This window comes from Malania oleifera, chromosome 1 (genome assembly GCF_029873635.1).
Source record: "Malania oleifera isolate guangnan ecotype guangnan chromosome 1, ASM2987363v1, whole genome shotgun sequence".
Classification (NCBI taxonomy): domain Eukaryota; kingdom Viridiplantae; phylum Streptophyta; class Magnoliopsida; order Santalales; family Ximeniaceae; genus Malania; species Malania oleifera.
The window spans coordinates 80922152-80942322 of NC_080417.1; the positions used below are offsets into that span (position 1 = coordinate 80922152).

General features: G+C 35.9%; 1 protein-coding gene across 1 annotated transcript; it reads right to left on the minus strand.

The window, feature by feature from the left end:
- Nucleotides 1-3091: 3091 nt before the first annotated feature.
- Nucleotides 3092-3808, minus strand: LOC131145276 (uncharacterized). Its single transcript, XM_058094402.1, has one exon. The coding sequence runs from the start codon at nt 3806-3808 to the stop codon at nt 3092-3094; it is 717 nt and encodes a 238-aa protein (XP_057950385.1).
- Between the last annotated feature and the right edge of the window lie 16363 nt (nt 3809-20171).

Sequence of the window (20171 nt, forward strand, 5' to 3'; positions counted from 1 at the left end):
TGTGGTAGAGGTCCGAGGATGTCTATCCCCCACTGTGCGAAAGGGCAGGGACTGGTTAGAGGGGAGAGTAGATTAGAGGGTACGTGTGGTACTACTGCGCATCTTTGACATCTGTCACATCTTTTGACGAGCTCGATCACGTCCTTCTTCATTGTGGGCCAGTAAAATATCTATTGCATAACCTTGTGGGCTAGAGCCCTACTGGCAAGATGGTTTTCGCAAACTCCTTCATGGATTTCTCGTAGTATGTACTCCCCTTCCTCGTTGCTTAAACATTAAAGGTAGGGCAGTGTTAGGGATCGCCTGTAGAGCTCCCAGTCCATCAACGTATATCTTGCAACTTTCCTCCTCACCTTTAGAGCTTCCTTATTGTCCTTTGGTAGGGATCTGTCCTGAAGGTATAGGAATAGAGACGCTCTCCAATCGTCCTTGCTGATTTTGGACTCTACTGAGTTAATTCTGTCCCCCTGGTATGAGGGTTTCCCTATTCATTCAAGATAAATAGCGTCTTTCCATTCCGAATTTGTTGCTGAGGCCAATTTTGCAAGTGCATCCGCCTTCTTGTTCTCTGCCCTTGGTACGTGTTCCATGTCGAACTGAACGAATGCTTTTGTGTATTCTTGTGCCTTAACGAGATATTTCTTTATTCTTTGATCCCTAGCCTCAAATTTTCCTTTCAGCTGCTCTACCACCAGCTGGGAATCACTCAATACTTTGATCTGTGCCACCCCTACTGCTTCTACAAGGCGTAGGCCTGCTAACAAAGCTTCATACTCCGCCTCGTTGTTTGTTGCTATAAACTCCAGCTTTAGTGCGAAAAGAGTTTCACTGCCGTCCAGGGCTAAAAGGATGAATCTAGCTCCCCCACCAGCAGTGTTAGAGGACCCATCAACATGCAGTGTCCATACGTCCAACTTAGTGGATGACTCGGGGAGCCTTTCTGCTGCAAAATCAGCGAGTACCTAGGTCTTGACTACGGGCCTTGGTTGATACTGTATGTCGAACTCACTTAATTCGATTGACCACTTCGTCATTCTTCCCAAACTCTCCGGCCGCTATAGAATTTGTCTCATTGGTAGGTTTATTAACACAACTACCTTCTGGGCTTGAAAATAGGGCCTTAATTTTTGTGCTACACAGATGATGGAGAAGGCGGCTTTTTCCACCATGCAATAGTTCTTTTCGGCTCCACTTAATACCTTGTTAGTGTAATATATGGGCTGATGCTTCCTGCCTTCTTCCCGAACCAGGGCCGAGCTAACGGCATTTTCTATGGATGCTATATATAGATAGAGATCTTTCCCATTCTTTATCTTTGTTAAGAGAGGAGAGGATCCGAGGTATTGCCTAAGCTGTTCAAAGGCTTTGGCCTGCTCCTCCCCCCATTCGAATCCTCCCTTCTTCCGTAGAGTTCTAAAGAAAGGTAAGCCTTTGTCTTCTGAGCAGGAGACAAACCTGCTGAGGGAGGCTATCCTCCCAGTCAGAACTTGGATCTCCGTTTTAGTCCTCGGAGCTTCCATTTCCAACAGCGCTTGTATTTTATCCGGGTTTGCTTCTATACCTCTATGAGTCACCATAAAGCCCAGGAATTTTCCTGCAGAAACGCTGAATACACACTTCGATGGGTTCAACTTCATGTGGTACCGGCGAAGGAGCTCGAACGTTTCCCTCAAGTCTTTGCAATGTTTCCCTGCTTCCATGCTTTTTACCAACATATCGTCTACGTACGCTTCCATTGTTTTTCCAAGCTGGTCTTTAAAAATCTTGTTCACCAATCTCTGATATGTGGCTCCTGCATTTTTTAAGCCGAAGAGCATCACCCGGTAACAATATAAGCCCCTTTTCGGTGATAAAAGAAGTTTTTTCCTCGTCACCTCAACTCATAGGGATTTGGTTGTATCCTGAGTAAGCATCCATGAAACTGAGGAGCTCGTGCACCGAGGTCGAATCCGCTAACTGGTCAATTCGAGGAAGAGGGAAGCTGTCCTTTGGGCACGCTTTATTCAAGTCAATGAAGTCTATGCAGGTGCGCCATTTTCCATTCGGCTTCCTTACTAGAACCACGTTGCTCAGCCACTTCGGGTAGTCTACTTCCCGGATGAAGTTGTCCTGCAATAGTTTCATCACTTCCTCGTCGATTATTTTGATCCGCTCCATCGCGAAGCTCCTTTTTTTTCTACTTCACGGGTCGGTGATTGGGATCGACCTACAGCTTGTGCTCTAAGACTGTGGGGTCAATGCTGGGCATATCTGCGGCTGACCAAGCGAACAAATCAGCAAATTCGTCAACCAGTTCGCTCAGCTCCGCTGTCAGGGTGTCCGGCAGGTGACTTCTGATCTATACACTTCTCTCATGGTGGTCCTTAAGGGGTATATGTCTGATGTCTTCATCTACTGTACTAATTTGGGGATATTCTCCCCTTACTTCCTGATCTTCCACCGTTAGAGTTTCTCTAGCTTCCATCTTCCCTTTCAGGGCCATTACATAGCAGCTCCGAGCAGCAGCCTGATCTCCTTTGGCAAATCCTATCCCTTGTGGTGTAGGGAATTTGATTTTGAGGTGGTATGTTGACGTTATAGCGCGAACTATGTTGAGGAAGGGGCGACCCAAGATGACATTGTACACCGAAGTTCGATCAACAACAAGGAATTTCGTCAGTGTCGTGACTTGTTGTGGGTTCGTCCCTATTGTCACCGGTAATGTGATTATTCCCAAAGGGTGAACAATGTCTCCTCCGAATCCTACCTGGGGGATCGAGATTGGTTTGAGTCGTTCCTTGCTGATCTTCATCCCGACTAGGACCGACCAGAACATGATGTTAGCTAAGCTCCCATTGTCTATCAATATGCGTCTAACCATGTAATTGGCCACAAGTAGGGAGAGCACCAGGGCGTCATCATGTGGCTGCTGCACCCCTTCTTCGTCTCCACTGTCAAAAGTTATGATGTCATCTTTTTTGTTTCGTTTGCTACTAGTTTCCCCCTTCTCCATTGATAGCACCTGTTTAGCATATCTTTTGCGAGCACTCCCGCTATCTCCTCCACTAGCGGATCCTCGAAAGATCACCACGATCTCGCCTATGACCTACTCTTATTTTTGTTTTACGCCATGCCTCCTCTGTTCGAGAGGTTTCTGCACGAGATCTTCTCTCTTCAAAAACTTTGACAGGTGTCCTCTTCGTATTAGGACTTCAATTTCTTTCTTTAATTGAATGCATTCTTCTGTCTCATGGCCGTGATCCCTGTGGAATGCACAGAACTTGGATATGTCCCACTTATGAAGAGCTGTTCGCATGGGATCAGGCCACGAGATGTAATCCTTCTTTCTGATTTGCATTAGTAATTTCGAGCACGATATGTTCAGGGGTGTGTAGGTGGAGAACTTGTTGTGTTGTCCTCTCATCTTTTGATCCGGGTGCAGCGCACTAGTCTCGTGTCTTTTTATGGATCTATAGGGATCTCCTGTTTTCCTGCTACTGTTTTTCCTTTTCCGCTCTATGCGACTTCCTCTCGTATCCATCATCTCTTCTAGATTGATGTACTTCTGCGCTCGGACCATCAGCTCCCCCATGTCTACTGGCGACTTTTTCCCCAGCGAGTATAAGAAGCTTTCAGGTTGGAAAGCCGTTGTCAGGGTTGCTAAGGCCACCCCCATGTCTAAGTTGCAGATTTCTAGGGTCGCCGTGTTGAAGCGATGCATGAAATATTTTAGAGTCTCCTGCTCTCCTTGCGCCATACTCATGAGATGGCCAGTTGTTTTAGCAACTATCCTGCTGCTAAGGAAGTGGCCGGTGAAGAGTTGTTCCATGTCTGAGAAGGAACCAATGGATCCAGGTCACAGCATTCGGTACCAATCTCTGGCAGTACCCTTAAGGGTGGTCGCAAAAGCTTGACACATGATTGCGTCTGGAGGCCCTTGCAACTGCATCAACATTTTAAAATTATCCAAGTGATCAATTGGGTCAAATAAACCTTCGTACCTGTCAAAGGTGGGCATCTCAAATCTACTTGACAATGGAGCCTCCATGATTTCTTTATTAAATGGCGGCTCCGAAGACCTCAGGGATGCTTCCCCGTAGTAGGGTTTGGTTCTGCTCTCTTTCATCATCTTCTCTATACGATCTATCTTTTTTATTCTTTCTTCGAGTTCCGTAGATCTTTGTTGGTTGACGTCCACACTGTTTGCATATTCTACCTTCTTGTTAAGGCAGGTTTTCTCCTCGTTCTCCACTAGTTTGTTAGTCTGTTTGTCTGCGCTGGGGTTCTCTTGCGGTTGGTGGAGGACGTGTCCTTCTTGACTCTTTTGTTGTAAGAGTCAGTTAAGCATGTTCTTCATTTCCTTTTGAAAAGCAAGGAACTCCTCCCTACTAACACCAGGTGACTCAGCAGGCACGAAATGAATAGATTGGGACGATTCTTTTGCAGCAGGGATAGAGGTAGAATTGTGTGAGGTCGGCATTGTTGGAAGGTCGAAAGTCGAGAGCAAGATATGATTGCCTCTTAAAAGCTGGTTCCCACAGACGGCGCCAACTGTTGCGGGGTAAAAATAGTAGGGATGCTCCTTCGACTCCCGTTGACCTAAAAGAGGAGGAAAAGAAAGGCTTGGAGGACCCGAAGTGTACTCCGGGGAATCACTCTGATGCCTAAGTAAGAGGAATACTTTTAGAGAGGCTGAATGCAACGGTATAATTGTGTTGAATGACTTACCTTTGCCTTTTCTCCTAATCCCTTTTAATAGGGGCTCGAGTTGACTGCAGGTTGGCTCGAATTTATTGCACGGGAGCGTGGATCGCTCTCTAGCAATAAGTGTGTGCACCTCTTACTTAGTTATTAAGGCCGTTGGCGTGGATCTCTCCTCCTCTTTATTAGGTTAGAGCTAATCACTCGTCAGAATGTCAGACCTAGAGAAGGTGCGAGATAGGCGTTGACCTGCTCTCATTAGTTAGATTGTTTTAGGCATATCATTGACAATTGAAAATTATTGTGTAATGTGGTAGTTTCTTGTATCATCACTTTGTTCAACTAGATTTATAGTATATACACTTCACATTAACTAAGATTTTCGTTTGTGCTTTCTGCAGCAGGCCTTCCACTGTAATCATTTAACACCTACAATATGATATGCTTTCCCCACGAAATAAATTTTTTGTTTTTTTGGATGAGATTTTTTCCAAGGAAATGAAATGTACTAAATAAAGCAAACGTCGTACAAGGCTTTTATGTTATCCTAAGTTTATTACTTGTACGATTTAAACATAGATATGATGTTCAGATAATTTGAGTAATTTAGTAAATTAATATTTTAAAAAAAACTATCTATAACTTTAGACCTACCACAACTCTATTAAATTTAATGAATTAGAATTGTTGACATTTAGATGTGTGTGTGTGTGTGTGTGTGTGTGTGTGTGTGGGGAAATTGTTAGACCTACCACAACTCTATTAAATTTAATGTGTGTGTGTGTGTGTGTGTGTGTGTGTGTGGGGGGGTGGGGGGGGGGGGGGGGGGGGGAGAATGGCCATATGGATTAGGGCAGATTGTGCTTAAAAAAATGCCTGGAGTAGAGCAGATTTGGACGGAAGTCAATTCGAGGATTGAAGGGACTGATAACCACACGATTCAATATCCCGATAGTGACTAACGCGTGGCTCACAATTAACGACGACAAGGTTTTGTCAGCTTTGGTGCATCATTTCCGCCGGTTACTGCTTTATCAGAAGCAGTACACATGGCTGTGTGCTAGCTTGATTTCCTAAATTATTTATTTATTTTCAAAGAAAGTCGATCGATCCACGTTTTAATTGGCTAGCTAAAAATTGAAGTGAAGTTTATTCCAAGGGGTGAATTCGGAATATTAATTCTCGATCAGGTTAATGGCGCGCAGTGAGAACAGAAACGAAACCCTGGTCAGAATGCGTGCAGCGTGCAGGTGCAGCACCGCCGCCGGCTCGCCATTCACAACGCACGTACATTCATCATGGAAGAATTGGAGAAGTAGCCATGCACGATGCATTAGCTCTTATGGATCTGGTTAAGGGGTGCTCCGAGGCAGTGCTATGGGCATGGCCACGTACGTAGGTTTAAATATTAATTGCTTCTGTACGTGAACTAAATGTGGGTTTGTGTGAATACGGTATAGGAAAATTTATATTAAAAAGTGTACATGTATTTATTTTCTAAATTTTAAAATAAATTAAAAATAATTTTTATATATATAATATTAATAATATTGAACCAATTTGATACAAGTTTATTATCCAAAGTACAATCACATAGACATGTGAAAAAATAGGTAGCTTTAAAATTTTTCAGATTATAAATATTAATTTAATTTAACAATTATAAGAAACTATTTGATTTGTATCAGAAACTAAAATCAAAATAAAAAATAGAACTAATGCACTATAATAAATTGGGACGACAATTTTCGTTGCCCATTTTTATATAATAATTAATGATAGTACCACAATTATAAAAGTATATTTTATAATCCAATAGAATTCTATTATATTGCTATTTTAAGTGGTTTTATGTACTAGAATAATGTCATCCAATAAAAAAAATTAATAATAATAATAATAATAATAAATTTATGATTGTAAATCTAAAGGGTTATCAGTATTTTACATTTATATTAATTATTACCAACATTATTAGTAAACTTTTTCATTATATTTTTATAATATTTAAGAATATTTTTTTCTAAAATTATTTAAGAATACTATTAAAATGACGAGCTCTCACTAAAACAAAATTGTGTTTGAAAGAGTAAATTTTAAGTATTGGGTTTGAGTTTTGTGCAAAAATATGAACAAGTCAATTTATTCATTTTTTTATATTTTTATTTTATTTAAGTTTACATAAATTTAAACTTAAGGTCTTGACTCTAATATCATATTTAGAATCATAAAATTGGAATTTATATAAAATTTAACTAAGCTAAAGCTCAAAATCAATGCAGGCTTTAATTTCAAGTACAACTAAAAATCCAAATTTGTATTTTGAGCCTAGTAGTTCATTGTCCAACTCCCAATGAGAAGGTGAAGGGTTGGATCACCCTTGGCGTGGGCTTCCTTTTTTTATTTTTTTCGGGATCATGGGTAGCTAGGGGTAAGTGGTAAATAATAAGGTTTTGGTGGCGATCTACAAGTAATATTATAATGATGGCGTCATCTTACAGAGTTATTGTCGTCTCGCCGCAAGGCAAGTAAAATGTGTGCGTCTCAAGCATCCAGTGCTCCAGCAATGTGTTAATTAAGATGTGGTCAAGCGGAATGTACTAAATTTGGTACAATAAATAGAACTTCACTCGTTGAATCCACAAAATGCTTTTAGGATCAGTATGTCACTGTGTACATAATGTGCGCACACACTGACATCCTTCAAAGACATCAAAATGATCCTCCTCTCATGCCTTGTAGGAGGTATGAAGGATCCCCAACGTCATAATGGAAGGTTCGGTTGGACCGAAATTCATATCTCAATATTAAATAAAATGGTTACATAAAATCGAAGTAAATACTGAAATTTATGAAGGTGGTGCGGAGCCTATAGGAGAAACGAAGAAGATAAGAGAAGCACAAGTGGGAGGGAGATGGACCAATGCCGTATAAATAGGGGGTTGGGGGAGTGGGGGAAGGGGGTGGGGGGAGCATGCGCGCGGGAGGGGGCTGCAAGGAGGGAACATAGGCGGGAAGGAAGGGAGTGGATGGGGTAAGGCCACGTGAATGTGTCAGTGCATAACTGACTTTTGGTGCGCACATTTTTTATTTTTTTTTTTTGTACATACTGGCTGGCAGGTCTCAAATCATGTCGGCACAAAATTGACTTTCCAAAAGTTGGTTGTCATTTTTACTCCTTTTTTTTTGTGTGCAAATTGACAGCGTGTCAGTCCATGTCTAGTTGACACAGAATCGACTTTTAAAAAGTTAGTTTTGTGCTTTTAGTGTTTTTAAAAATAAAAAATAAAAAATAAAAAATACTCAACCGACTTTATTTTCGTAATTTGTGCCCCTCCCAATTATATTTGTATTTTTCTTTTTTTTTATAAATATTTTCATAAAAAAACTAGATGTAATTGTGGCTATTATTTCTCTCCCCCAGCTATAAATAGGAGCTTTAGGGTTCACAAACATTCAAGTAATGCAGAGTGCAAACTAGCTAGATCTAACAGTATCATATCCTCTAGCAAATGACTTACCCCATCAATAAAAAGAGTCGTGGGGATGAAGAACAAGAGGAAGATAGTTCAGGTAATGTGATCTCTCTGTCTTAGTAAATAATGGTAGCGTAGCAAATTAAGGGCATCTCAATAGTAGAAAATACTTCTAAAAGTTTTCTGTCTTCAATATTTGTATATAAATTTTGAAAATGTATAGCTTAAGAAAACATTTCAATGGTTATTGATGATTATCGATAACTTTCATATTAGAGATCTCATATTTACATGTTAAAAAAGGATTGAAAAGAAATTTGGGCAGATTAGCCCTTTTTAACTAGCAGAAGAACTTCCTAATTAATTGAGAAAAAAATTATAAAATGATAAAAACCTGTAATTTTCCTTACCCATCTAAAATATTTCCTTCTGCTAGGGTTTGATAAACTAATTTTCCTTTTCTCTTTTCCTTTCTTTGCTTTTATTTTTTCAATGAAATGGATTGATATGCATAGTGAACAAAAGTTATGGGCAAAACATCAAAGTCTTGTTGATTGGTTTACTATATATTTTATTTTTATAACAAGATAAAAAAATGTGTACTCTTTCATAGTTTTCATTTCCTTCTCTAAAAATTTCCAAGTTCCAACATAAGATCTCGGGCATGAAAATTTAAATGAACAATAAAATATTATAATCTAAGAAATACTTGGTATGACAGTCACAGAACTTTTATATCAGGGATCTCGTATCGAATGATTAAAAAGGAATTTTAACTAGAAGGTGAAGTACCCATTTGGATGGTTCTAATTTGACAGACCTCTCAAATAAAAAATAATACAAAATAATAATAATAGAAAAAAGGTAATTTCTTTACTCCTATTTTTTATTAATTTGTTTTTTCTTTTTTTTTTTTAGAAAATGGATGCAGCAAGGCTTGTGCTAGATCACTGAATGGGACACTCATTTGAGCAAGAAATAATAAGTAAATTGAGCTTCTAAAGGACAAGAAGGTTAAATGATGGAAGGGCCTCAACCTTGGAACTTCACCTCCTTCAAGAAAGTTTATGTCTGCTTCAAGATTACGAACAAATTTACAATACCTATTTTCATCCACTTTCAAAAAAGACTATTGTCTTTATTATATTGACAGTTGAAAATTATTGTATAATGTGGTAGTTTCTTGTATCATCACTTTGTTCAACTAGATTGATAGTATATACACTTCACATTAACTAAGATTTTCGTTTGTGCTTTCTGCAACAGGCATTCCACTATAATCATTTAACACCTACAATATGATATGCTTTCCCCACGAAATAAATTTTTACTTTTTTTGGATGAGAATTTTTGCAAGGAATGAAATGTACTAAATAAAGCAAACGTCGTACAAGGCTTTTATGTTATCCTAAGTGTATTACTTGTACGATTTGAACATAGATATGATGTTCGGATAATTTGAGTAATTTAGTAAATTAATATTTAAAAAAAAAACTATCTATAACTTTAGACCTACCACGACTCTATTAAATTTAATGAATTAGAATTGTTGACATTTAGATGTGTGTGTGTGTGTGTGTGTGTGTGTGTGTGTGTGTGTGTGTAAATGGTGATATGGATAAGGGCAGATTGTGCTTAAAAAAATGCCTGGAGTAGAGCAGGATTGAAGGGCCTGATAACCACACGATTCAATATCCCGATAGCGACTAACGCGTGGCTCACAATTAACGACGACAAGGTTTTGTCAGCTTTGGTGCATCATTTTCGCCGGTTACTGCTTTATCAGAAGCTGTACACACGGCTGTGTGCTAGCTTGATTTCCTCAATTATTTATTTATTTTCAAAGAAAGTCGATCGATCCACGTTTTAAACCGTGGTCAGAATGCGTGCAGCGTGCAGGTGCAGCACCGCCGCCGGCTCGCCATTCACGACGCACGTACGTTCATCATGGAAGAATTGGAGAAGTAGCCATGCACGATGCATTGGCTCTTATGGATCTGGTTAAGGGGTTCTCCAAGGCAGTGCTATGGGCTTGGCCACGTACGTAGGTTTAAATATTAATTGTTTCTGTAGGTGAACTAAGTGTGGGTTTGTGTGAATACGGTATAGGAAAATTTATATTAAAAAGTGTACATGCATTTATTTTCTAAATTTTAAAATAAATTAAAAATAATTTTTATATATATAATATTAATAATGTTGAATCAATTTGACATAAGTTTATTATCCAAAATACAATCACATAGACATGTGAAAAAATAGGTACCTTTAAAATTTTTCATATTATAAATATTAATTTAATTTAACAATTATAAGAAAATATTTGATTTGTATCAGAAACTAAAATCAAAATAAAAAATAGAACTAGTGCACTATAATAAATTGGGACGACAATTTTCGTTGCCCATTTTTATATAATAATTAATGATAGTACCACAATTATAAAAGTATATTTTATAATCCAATAGAATTCTATTATATTGCTATTTTAAGTGTTTTTATGTACTAGAATAATGTCATCCAATAAAAAAATTAATAATAATAATAATAATAAATTTATGATTGTAAATCTAAAGGGTTATCAGTATTTTACATTTATATTAATTATTACCAACATTATTAGTAAACTTTTTCATTATATTTTCATAATATTTAAGAATATTCGTTTCTAAAATTATTTAAGAATACTATTAAAATGACGAGCTCTCACTAAAATAAAATTGTGTTTGAAAGAGTAAATTTTAAGTATTGGGTTTGAGTTTTGTGCAAAAATATGAACAAGTCAATTTATGCATTTTTTTATATTTTTATTTTATTTAAGTTTACATAAATTTAAACTTAAGGTCTCGACTCTAATATCATATTTAGAATCATAAAATTGGAATTTATATCAAATTTAACTAAGCTAAAGCTCAAAATCAACGCATGCTTTAATTTCAAGTACAACAAAAAATCCAAATTTGTATAGGGTGTTTTTAGCCTAGTAGTTCATTGTCCAACTCCCTATGAGAAGGTGAAGGGTTGGATCACCCTTGGCTTGGGCTTCCTTTTTTTTTTTTTTTTTTTCTTTTATCTAAGGGAAGGGGATCATGGGTAGCTAGGGGTAAGTGGTCAATAATAAGGTTTTGGTGGCGATCTACAAGTAATATTGTAATGATGGCGTCATCTTACAGCGTTATTGTCGTCTCGCCGCAAGGCAAGTAAAATGTGTGTCTCAAGCATCTAGTGCTCCAGCAATGTGTTAATTAAGATGTGGCCAAGCGGAATGTACTAAATTTGGTATAATAAATAGAATTCCACTCGTTGAATCCACAAAATGCTTGTAGGATCAGTATGTCACTGTGTACATAATGTGCGCACACACTGACATCCTTGAAAGATATTAAAATGATCATCCTCTCATGCCTTGTAGGAGGTATAAAGGATCCCCAACGTCAGGATGGAAGGTTCGGTTGGACCGAAATTCATATCTCAATATTAAATAAAATGGCTACATAAAATTAAAGTAAATATTGAAATTTATGAAGGTGGTGCGGAGACTGTAGGAGAAACGAAGAAGATAAGAGAAGCACAAGTGGGAGGGAGATGGACCAATGCCGTATAAAAGGGGGTTGGGGCGGGGGGTGGGGGGAGCATGCGCGCGGGAGGGGGTTGCATGGGAGGGAACATGAGCGGGAAGGAAGGGAGTGGACGGGGTAAGGCCACGTGAACGTGTCAGTGCATAACCGACTTTTGGTGCGCACATTTTTACTTTTTTTTTTTTTTTTTGTAGACTAGCTGGCAAGTCTCACATCATGTCGGCACAAAATTGACTTTCCAAAAGTTGGTTATGTCATTTTTACTCCTTTTTTTTGTGTGCAGATTGACAGTGTATCAGTTCGTGTCTAGTTGACACAGAATCGACTTTTGGAAAGTCAGTTTTGTGCTTTTAGTGTTTTTAAAAATAAAAAAATAAAAAATACTCAACCGACTTTTATTTCCGTAATTTTTGTCCCACCCAATTATATTTGTGTTTTTTCCTTCTTTTTTTTATGAAAAATATTTTCATAAAAAAACTAGATGTAATTGTGGCTGTTATTTCTCTCCCCTAGCTATAAATAGGAGCTTTAGGGTTCACAAACATTCAAGCACTGCAAAGTGCAAACTTGCTAGCTCTAACAGTATCATATCCTCTAGTAGATGAATTACCCCATCAATAAAAAAAGTCGTGGGGATGAAGAACAAGAGGAAGATAGTTCAGGTAATGTGATCTCTCTGCCTTAGTAAATAATGGTAGCGTAGCAAATTAAGGGCATCTCAATAGTAGAAAATACTTTTTTAATTTTTATGTCTACAATATTTGTATATAAATGTTGGAAATGTATAGCTCAAGAAAATATTTCAATGGTTATTGATGATTATCAATAACTTTCATATTAGAGATCTCATATTTACATGTTAAAAAAGGATTGAAAATAAATTTGGGCAGATTAGCCCTTTTTAACTAGCGGATGAACTTCCTAATTAACTGAGAAAAAAATTATAAAATGATAAAAATTTGTAATTTTCCTTACCTGTCTAAAATATTTCCTTCTGCTATGGTTTGATAAACTAATTTTCCTTTTCTCTTTTCCTTTCTTTGCTTTTATTTTTTCAACGAAATGGATTGATATGCATAGTGAACAAAAGTTATGGACAAAACATCAAAGTCTTGTTGATTGGTTTACTATCTCTTTCATATTTTTCATTTCCTTCTCTAATAATTTTCAAGTTCCAACACAAGATCTCAAGCATGAAAATTTAAATGAACAATAAAATATTATAATCTAAGAAAATACTTGGTATAACAGTCACAGAACTTTTATATCAGGGATCTCGAATCGAAGGATTAAAAAGGAATTTTAACTAGAAGGTGAAGTACCCATTTGGATGGTTCTAATTTCACAGACCTCCCAAATAAAAAAAATATAAAATAATAATAATAAAAAAACCTAATTTCTTTAATCCTATTATTTATTTATTTTTATTTTTTTTCTTCAGAAAATGGATGCAGCAAGGCTTGTGCTAGATCACTGAATGGGACACTCATTTGAGCAAAAAACAATCGGTAAATTGAGCTTCTAAAGGACAAGGAGATTAACTAATGGAAGGGCCTCAACCTTGGAACTTCACCTCCTTCAAGAAAGTTTATGTCTGCTTCGAGATCACAGACAAATCTACAATATGTATTTTCATCTACTTTCAAAAAAGACTATTGCCTTTATTATATTGATAGTTAAAAATTATTGTGTAATGTCATAGTTTCTTATATCATCACTTTGTTCAACTAGATTGATAGTATACACTTCATATTAATTAAGATTCTTGTTTGTGGCTGCCATTTTACTTGTACTTTCTTGCAGCAGGCCTTCCATTGTAATCATTTAATACCAACAATATGATATGCTTTCTCCACGAAATAAAATTGGTTTTTTTGTGGATGAGATTTTTTACAGGGAAATGAAAATATACTAAATAAAGCAAACGTCGTACAAGCTTTTATGTCATCCTAAGTTTATTACTTGTACGATTTGAACACAATATTTAGACCTAACTCTATTAAATTTAATTAATTAGAATTGTTGACATTTAGACGCGCGCGCGCGTGTGGAAATGTCGAGAGAATTATGATGATATGGATAAGGGCAGATTGTGCTTAAAAAAATGCCTGGAGTAGAGCAGATTTAGACGGAAGTCAATTCGAGGATTGAAGGGACTGACTGATAACCACAATTCAAAATCCCGATAGTGACTAACGCGTGGCTCACAATTAACGACGACAAGGTTTTGTCAGCTTTGGTGCATCATTTCCGCCGGTCACTGCTTTATCAGAAGCAGTACACACGGCTGTGTGCTAGCTTGATTTCCTCAATTATGTATTTATTTTAAAAGAAAGTCGATCGATCCACGTTTTAAATTGGCTGGCTCGCTAAAAATTGAAGTGAAGTATATTCCAAGGATCAAAGGGGTGAATTCGGTATGGCGCGCAGTAAGAGAAGAAATGAAACCGTGGTCAGAATGCGTGCAGCACCGCCGCCGGCTCGCCATTCACGACGCACGTACGTTCATCATGGAAGAATTGGAGAAGCAGCCATGCATGATGCATTGGCTCTTATGGATCTGGTTAAGGGTTGCTCCGAGGCAGTGCTATAGGCGTGGCCATGGACGTAGGTTTAAATATTAATTGCTTCTGGACGTAAACTAAATGTGGGTTTGTGTGATTATGGTATAGGAAAATTTATATTAAAAAGTGTACATGTATTTATTTTCTAAATTTAAAATAAATTAAAAATAATATATATGTATATATATATATATATATAATATTAATAATGTTGAATCAATTTGACAAAAGTTTATTATCCAAAATACAATCACAAAAAATAGGTACCTTTCAAATTTTTTATATTATAAATATTAAATATACTACAATTTAGTCCACATTCATTAATATCTGACATCTCTATATTATAAAAGTTTGAAAGATGAGATGAATAGTGAATTAGTTTTCTTGCGCTTCCAATTTTCCTCTCATTCTATTTTAGATATTTTTATAAAATTGCGTGAGGAGGCGAGAGAGATTCTGTAATATCAACGTATGTCTTATCTCTATCTCTTTTGGTTTACTATATATATATATATATATAGAAGTGACAAGTGAAATGAATAGTAAAATTAGTTTATTTTATTTGTAGACCATTTTACCCTTATGTCAAGTTTGCTTTGAAAGACATTTTGCTTCAAAAATGAAATTTGTGTTTATTCAGTGTCACACTTGTTTGATTTCAATCAAGTAACACAATAAATTTTATTATTTATTCTCTCAATTAACTTTTAAAATTGATCAAAAGCTAGTGTGGAACTTCCATAATTCATGTAAAAGGTTGGCAAATTAATCAAACCACCAATTATATTCAAATAAAAAATTATTATTTTAATTTAAAATCGTGGCACGATTAGTTTCAATTAATTTGCAATTTTTTTGCCTAAACTAATACAAAAGTTTACTTATTTAAAGGGACAATAGTGTTTTGTAAAAAATTGGGAGCTAAAGTTCTCACAAAAAACTTTGATAGAGTAATTCCTAAAGAAGAATTGTGTCTTACAATAGTACTCTAGCGGGGCAGGTCTTGGAAAACATTGTCTCACAACAAAAGTGTTAGTCTATCATGATTCATGTATTTTGATGATATTAACCTATATGTGGTTTCTAGTATTTTCCATCTTTGCAGATCATGCTTAGTATAGGTACAAGTGTCGAATACATAAAGTATTGGTCAAAAAGCAAAATTGGACCAAAATGATGTTCGAATGGAAAGATCAAATGGACACGTACTCAGAAGAACCCAAACACAACCAAAGGGAGCTTACTGTTGGATTTTATGTAATGGGTGTGTGTTTGAGACATTATATCTTATAATTCTTGCTGTTTTGTTTCATAAATAATTTCAGAGGAAGAGTTGAGTAAATTGCATATGCATACTAGGACACATGAGTTTATAAGATTGTACTAAAATCACAAACTCAACTTTCATGATTTTCAAAGTTAAACTTAAGAGTTTGTTAAATGAATCCTAAACTCAAATATGTTTTCTAAAGGGACAAGTTTTCAAACATCTTGGTATTTTGAACATCTTCGTACTTAGTTCCGGTTTTATGAAAACGATTCTTATGTCCTAAAGTTTCAAAGAAGTCAATTATATTTTCTACAAAGGACATACAAATATATATAAGATATCAAAATGGTTTTTTCAATGTGTTTTTATTAACAGGATATCTTATATTCAAAGGGAAACTCATTTGGACAAATATTAAACTTTATTAGACTTAATATTTTTCATATACTTTTGTCCAAGAACTTTTCAAGTGATTAAAAGACTTTTTGGTTGGGTTTAAAACCTATGTTATGCACCTATCAAATTTCCTAAACACCTTTTGGTATTGGGGGCATAACTTTTTGCTAAAAAAGTCCAAAAAGGACAATCTTGGTGTCCCTGGAAAGTTAAGACAAAATGCCACAACTTTCATGTTGATGACTTTGTCTGATTCAGGGTACTCGTCGACGAACACAGGGGATTCGTCGACTTGTGGCAGTGTGTGACTAATCGACGAGAGCAAAGGACTAGTCGACGAGTCTAATGGGCAGAAAACAGCTACTTTACCAAATAAGATATCTTTTCTTCCCCCCAACAGCTAGTTATTGGCTCTTTTGGCTCTTGGGCTTTAAATACAAATTATTAGACTTGTATTGACATGGTTTTGAAGACTTTTGATCAATTTTAGTGAAAAACATCTTTTTTATACCAAAACCTAAGCACCAAACACTTTGCATTGTTGTTCTTCATTCATAAGTGCTCATTCTCTCTTGTTCTTTAATAGTGTTTGATTCATTACTTGAGAGATAGTGTGAGGTTTGTTTTGTATTTAATATTTGCTCATTTAAGGAACATCATATTATATTTCTGTCATCTTCTTGTAAAGGTTCTTTGTGAATTATTTGGTGAAAGTTCTTTGGGAACCGAAGAGGTTTTTTGTGAATAGGTAGGAATTTGTTCCCGAGTTGTAAGGCTTTTCTACCGGTGAAATAGTTCCTTAGTGAATTGTGGAATCCTTGGATTGGTCCCAAGACGTAGACGTAAGCTTGGTGCTGAACCACTTAAAAATAATGGTGTTAATTTTTCTCTACCCTTCTCTTCATTTTTTTTTTTTTATCTTGTGCATAATTTTCATTTACTTATATTGTGATATAATTTTTTGTATCTTGCCAAGAGTTTTTATTTTGTAGAGAAATACGCATTCCGCGAAAAAAGTCTATCCACCCCCCCTCTAAACTATATACTCCCGGGGTTGAGACGATTAACAAGTGGTATCAGAGCGAGGCACTTATATTTTCGGAGTAAAATCCAGAGCGTAAACGATCAATGGAGTATTCGGTGTACACCTCACCTCTTCACAAGGACGATCTATATATCAACTACCGATGTTCAACGGTTCCAACTACCACGCATGGAAAAATCAAATGACCGTCTTCATTCAAGCATACGACTTGAATTTGTGCGATATCATCTCCAAAGGAAACTTATCAATTACAAAGAAAAATGAGAATATTCCAAAGGCTTTATTGGAACAATCACCAAACGAAAAAAAGGTTAGTTGAACTCAATTTTAAAGCAATGCATATTATTTATTGTGGTTTAAATGATATTGTACATAGTCTTATTTGCAAATGTAAAACTGTAAAAGAAATATGGGATGTACTTGAAAACATATGTGGAAACTCATCTCAAAATAAACAAACAAAAATATGCATGCTAGTTAGAGAATTTGAGATGCTTAAATTAAATGATAGTGAAGAAATTTCTTTCATGCTCACTTGATTCACACACCTCATTAACAACTTGAAAGCACTTGGTAGAATTTATTCATTAGAATATTATATTCAAAAAATTCTCCGATCCTTACCTGAGTCATCTATGACCATTGAAGAAGTTAAAAATCTAGAAAAATTTAAGAACCTAGGATTAGGAAATAGGTCTTAGGTAGGCTAAATTTTTACATAGGTGAAAAGTAAAAATAGAAAAAGAAATATGATGACCAAATAAGTTCATCTAAACTAAGTTCACACTTGCATACCAGATCATTTTTTATACTTAAAATATCAAACAGTCTTTAGACTTGGTTTTCCAAACGAGACACTCTTAAACCTCACTTGGACAAGCACATTATATCATTACAATAAACACATCTCATTGGGATTTGTACTTAGCTTGAAATAGTGTTTTTGGAGGTTCTTCAAAATGGAAAACAGGTAGCTCGTTGATGAATATAATAGATTTTTTATAAGGAAATGAAAATATACTAAATAAAGCAAACGTCGTACAAGGCTTTTATGTCATCATAAGTTTATTACTTGCACGATTTGAACATAGATATTTAGACCTACCACAACTCTATTAAATTTAATTAATTAGAATTGTTGACATTTAGACGTGTGTGTGTGTGTGTTGTGTGTGTGTGTATGGAAATGTCGAGAGAATTATGATGATATGGATAAGGGCAGACTGTGCTTAAAAAAATGCCTGGAGTAGAGCAGATTAGACGGAAGTCAATTGGAGGATTGAAGGGACTGATAACCACACAATTCAATATCCCGATAGTGACTATCGCGTGGCTCACAATTAACGGCGACAAGGTTTTGTCAGCTTTGGTGTATCATTTCTGCCTGTTACTGCTTTATCAGAACCAGTACACACAGCTGTGTGCTAGCTTGATTTCCACAATTATTTATTTATTTTAAAAGAAAATCGATCGATCCACGTTTTAAATTGGCTAGCTCGCTAAAAATTGAAGGGAAGTATATTCCAAGGATCAAAGGGGTGAATTCGGAATGGCGCGCAGTAAGAGAAGAAATGAAACCTTGGTCAGAATGCTTGCAGCGTGCAGGTGCAGCACCGCCGCCGGCTCGCCATTCACGACGCACGTACGTTCATCATGGGAGAATTGGAGAAGTAGAGCCATGCATGATGCATTGGCTCTTATGGATCTGGTTAAGGGTTGCTCCGAGGCAGTGCTATGGGCATGGCCACGTACGTAGGTTTAAATATTAATTGCTTCTGTACGTGAACTAAATGTGGGTTTGTGTGAATACGGTATAGGAAAATTTATATTAAAAATGTACATGTATTTATTTTCTAAATTTTAAAATAAATTAAAAATAATTTTTATATATATAATATTAATAATGTTGAATCAATTTGACATAAGTTTATTATCCAAAATACAATCACATAGACATGTGAAAAAATAGGTACCTTTAAAATTTTTCATATTATAAATATTAAATATGCTACAAGTTAGTTTCCATTCATTAATACTTGACATCTCTATATTATAAAAATTTGAAAGATGAGATGAATATTGAATTAGTTTTCTTCTATTAGAATGTGTTTTTCTTGATATTTTTGTAAAATTGTGTGAGGAGGCGGGAGAGATTCTGTAACATCAAGGTATGTCCTATCTCTATCTCTTTTTGGTTTATATATATATATATATATATAGGAGTGACAAGTGAAATGAATAGTAAAATTAGTTTATTTTATTTGTAGACCATTTTACCCTTATGTCAAGTTTGCTTTGAAAGACATTTTGCTCCAAAAATGAAATTCGTGTTTATTCAGTGTCACTTGATGTTGACTTGTTTGATTTCGATCAAGTAACACAATAAATTTTATTATTTATTCTCTCAATTAACTTTTAAAATTGATCAAAAGCTAGTGTGGAACTTCCATAATTCATGTAAAAGGTTGGCAAATTAATCAAACCACCAATTATATTCAAATAAAAAATTATTATTTTAATTTAAACTCGTGGCACGATTAGTCTCAATTAATTTGCAATTTTTTTGCCTAAACTAATACAAAAGTTTACTTATTTAAAGGGACAATAGTGTTTTGTAAAAAATTGGGAGCTAAAGTTCTCACAAAAAACTTTGATAGAGTAATTCCTAAAGAAAAATTGTGTCTTACAATAGTACTCTAGCGGGGCAGGTCTTGGAAAACATTGTCTCACAACAAAAGTGTTAGCCTATCATGATTTATGCGTTTTGATGATATTAACCTATATATGATTTTTAGTGTTTTCCATCTTTGCAGATCATGCTTAGTATAGGTGTCGCGGCGTCCCGGGTGCGCGTGTGCCCCGAGCGGCTAAATGAAAATCAATTTTAATTTTCAATTAAGAATTGGGAATATTGGAGTCGCCACTAACCTTTAGTGCGGTTAGAACACATGATTACTACCCCGTTAGGGGTAGAATCGGTCTACATTACCAGAGTTGAGGTCGGGAGTTCGGTTACGCGAGGGGAAGGTACGAGTACCCCCTACACGCCCGTTCTTACGAACGGTACCTAATTAATTTGAAATTATCCCTAAGTTAATCTAATAATTATTTAAATTACTCCTTTTTATGAATTTATAAATACATGTAAAAAAATAAATA

Bases quoted from the DNA above. Each gene is read 5' to 3' on its own strand.
- LOC131145276 (XM_058094402.1), bottom strand. From the start codon at position 3,808: ATGGAACAACTCTTCACCGGCCACTTCCTTAGCAGCAGGATAGTTGCT.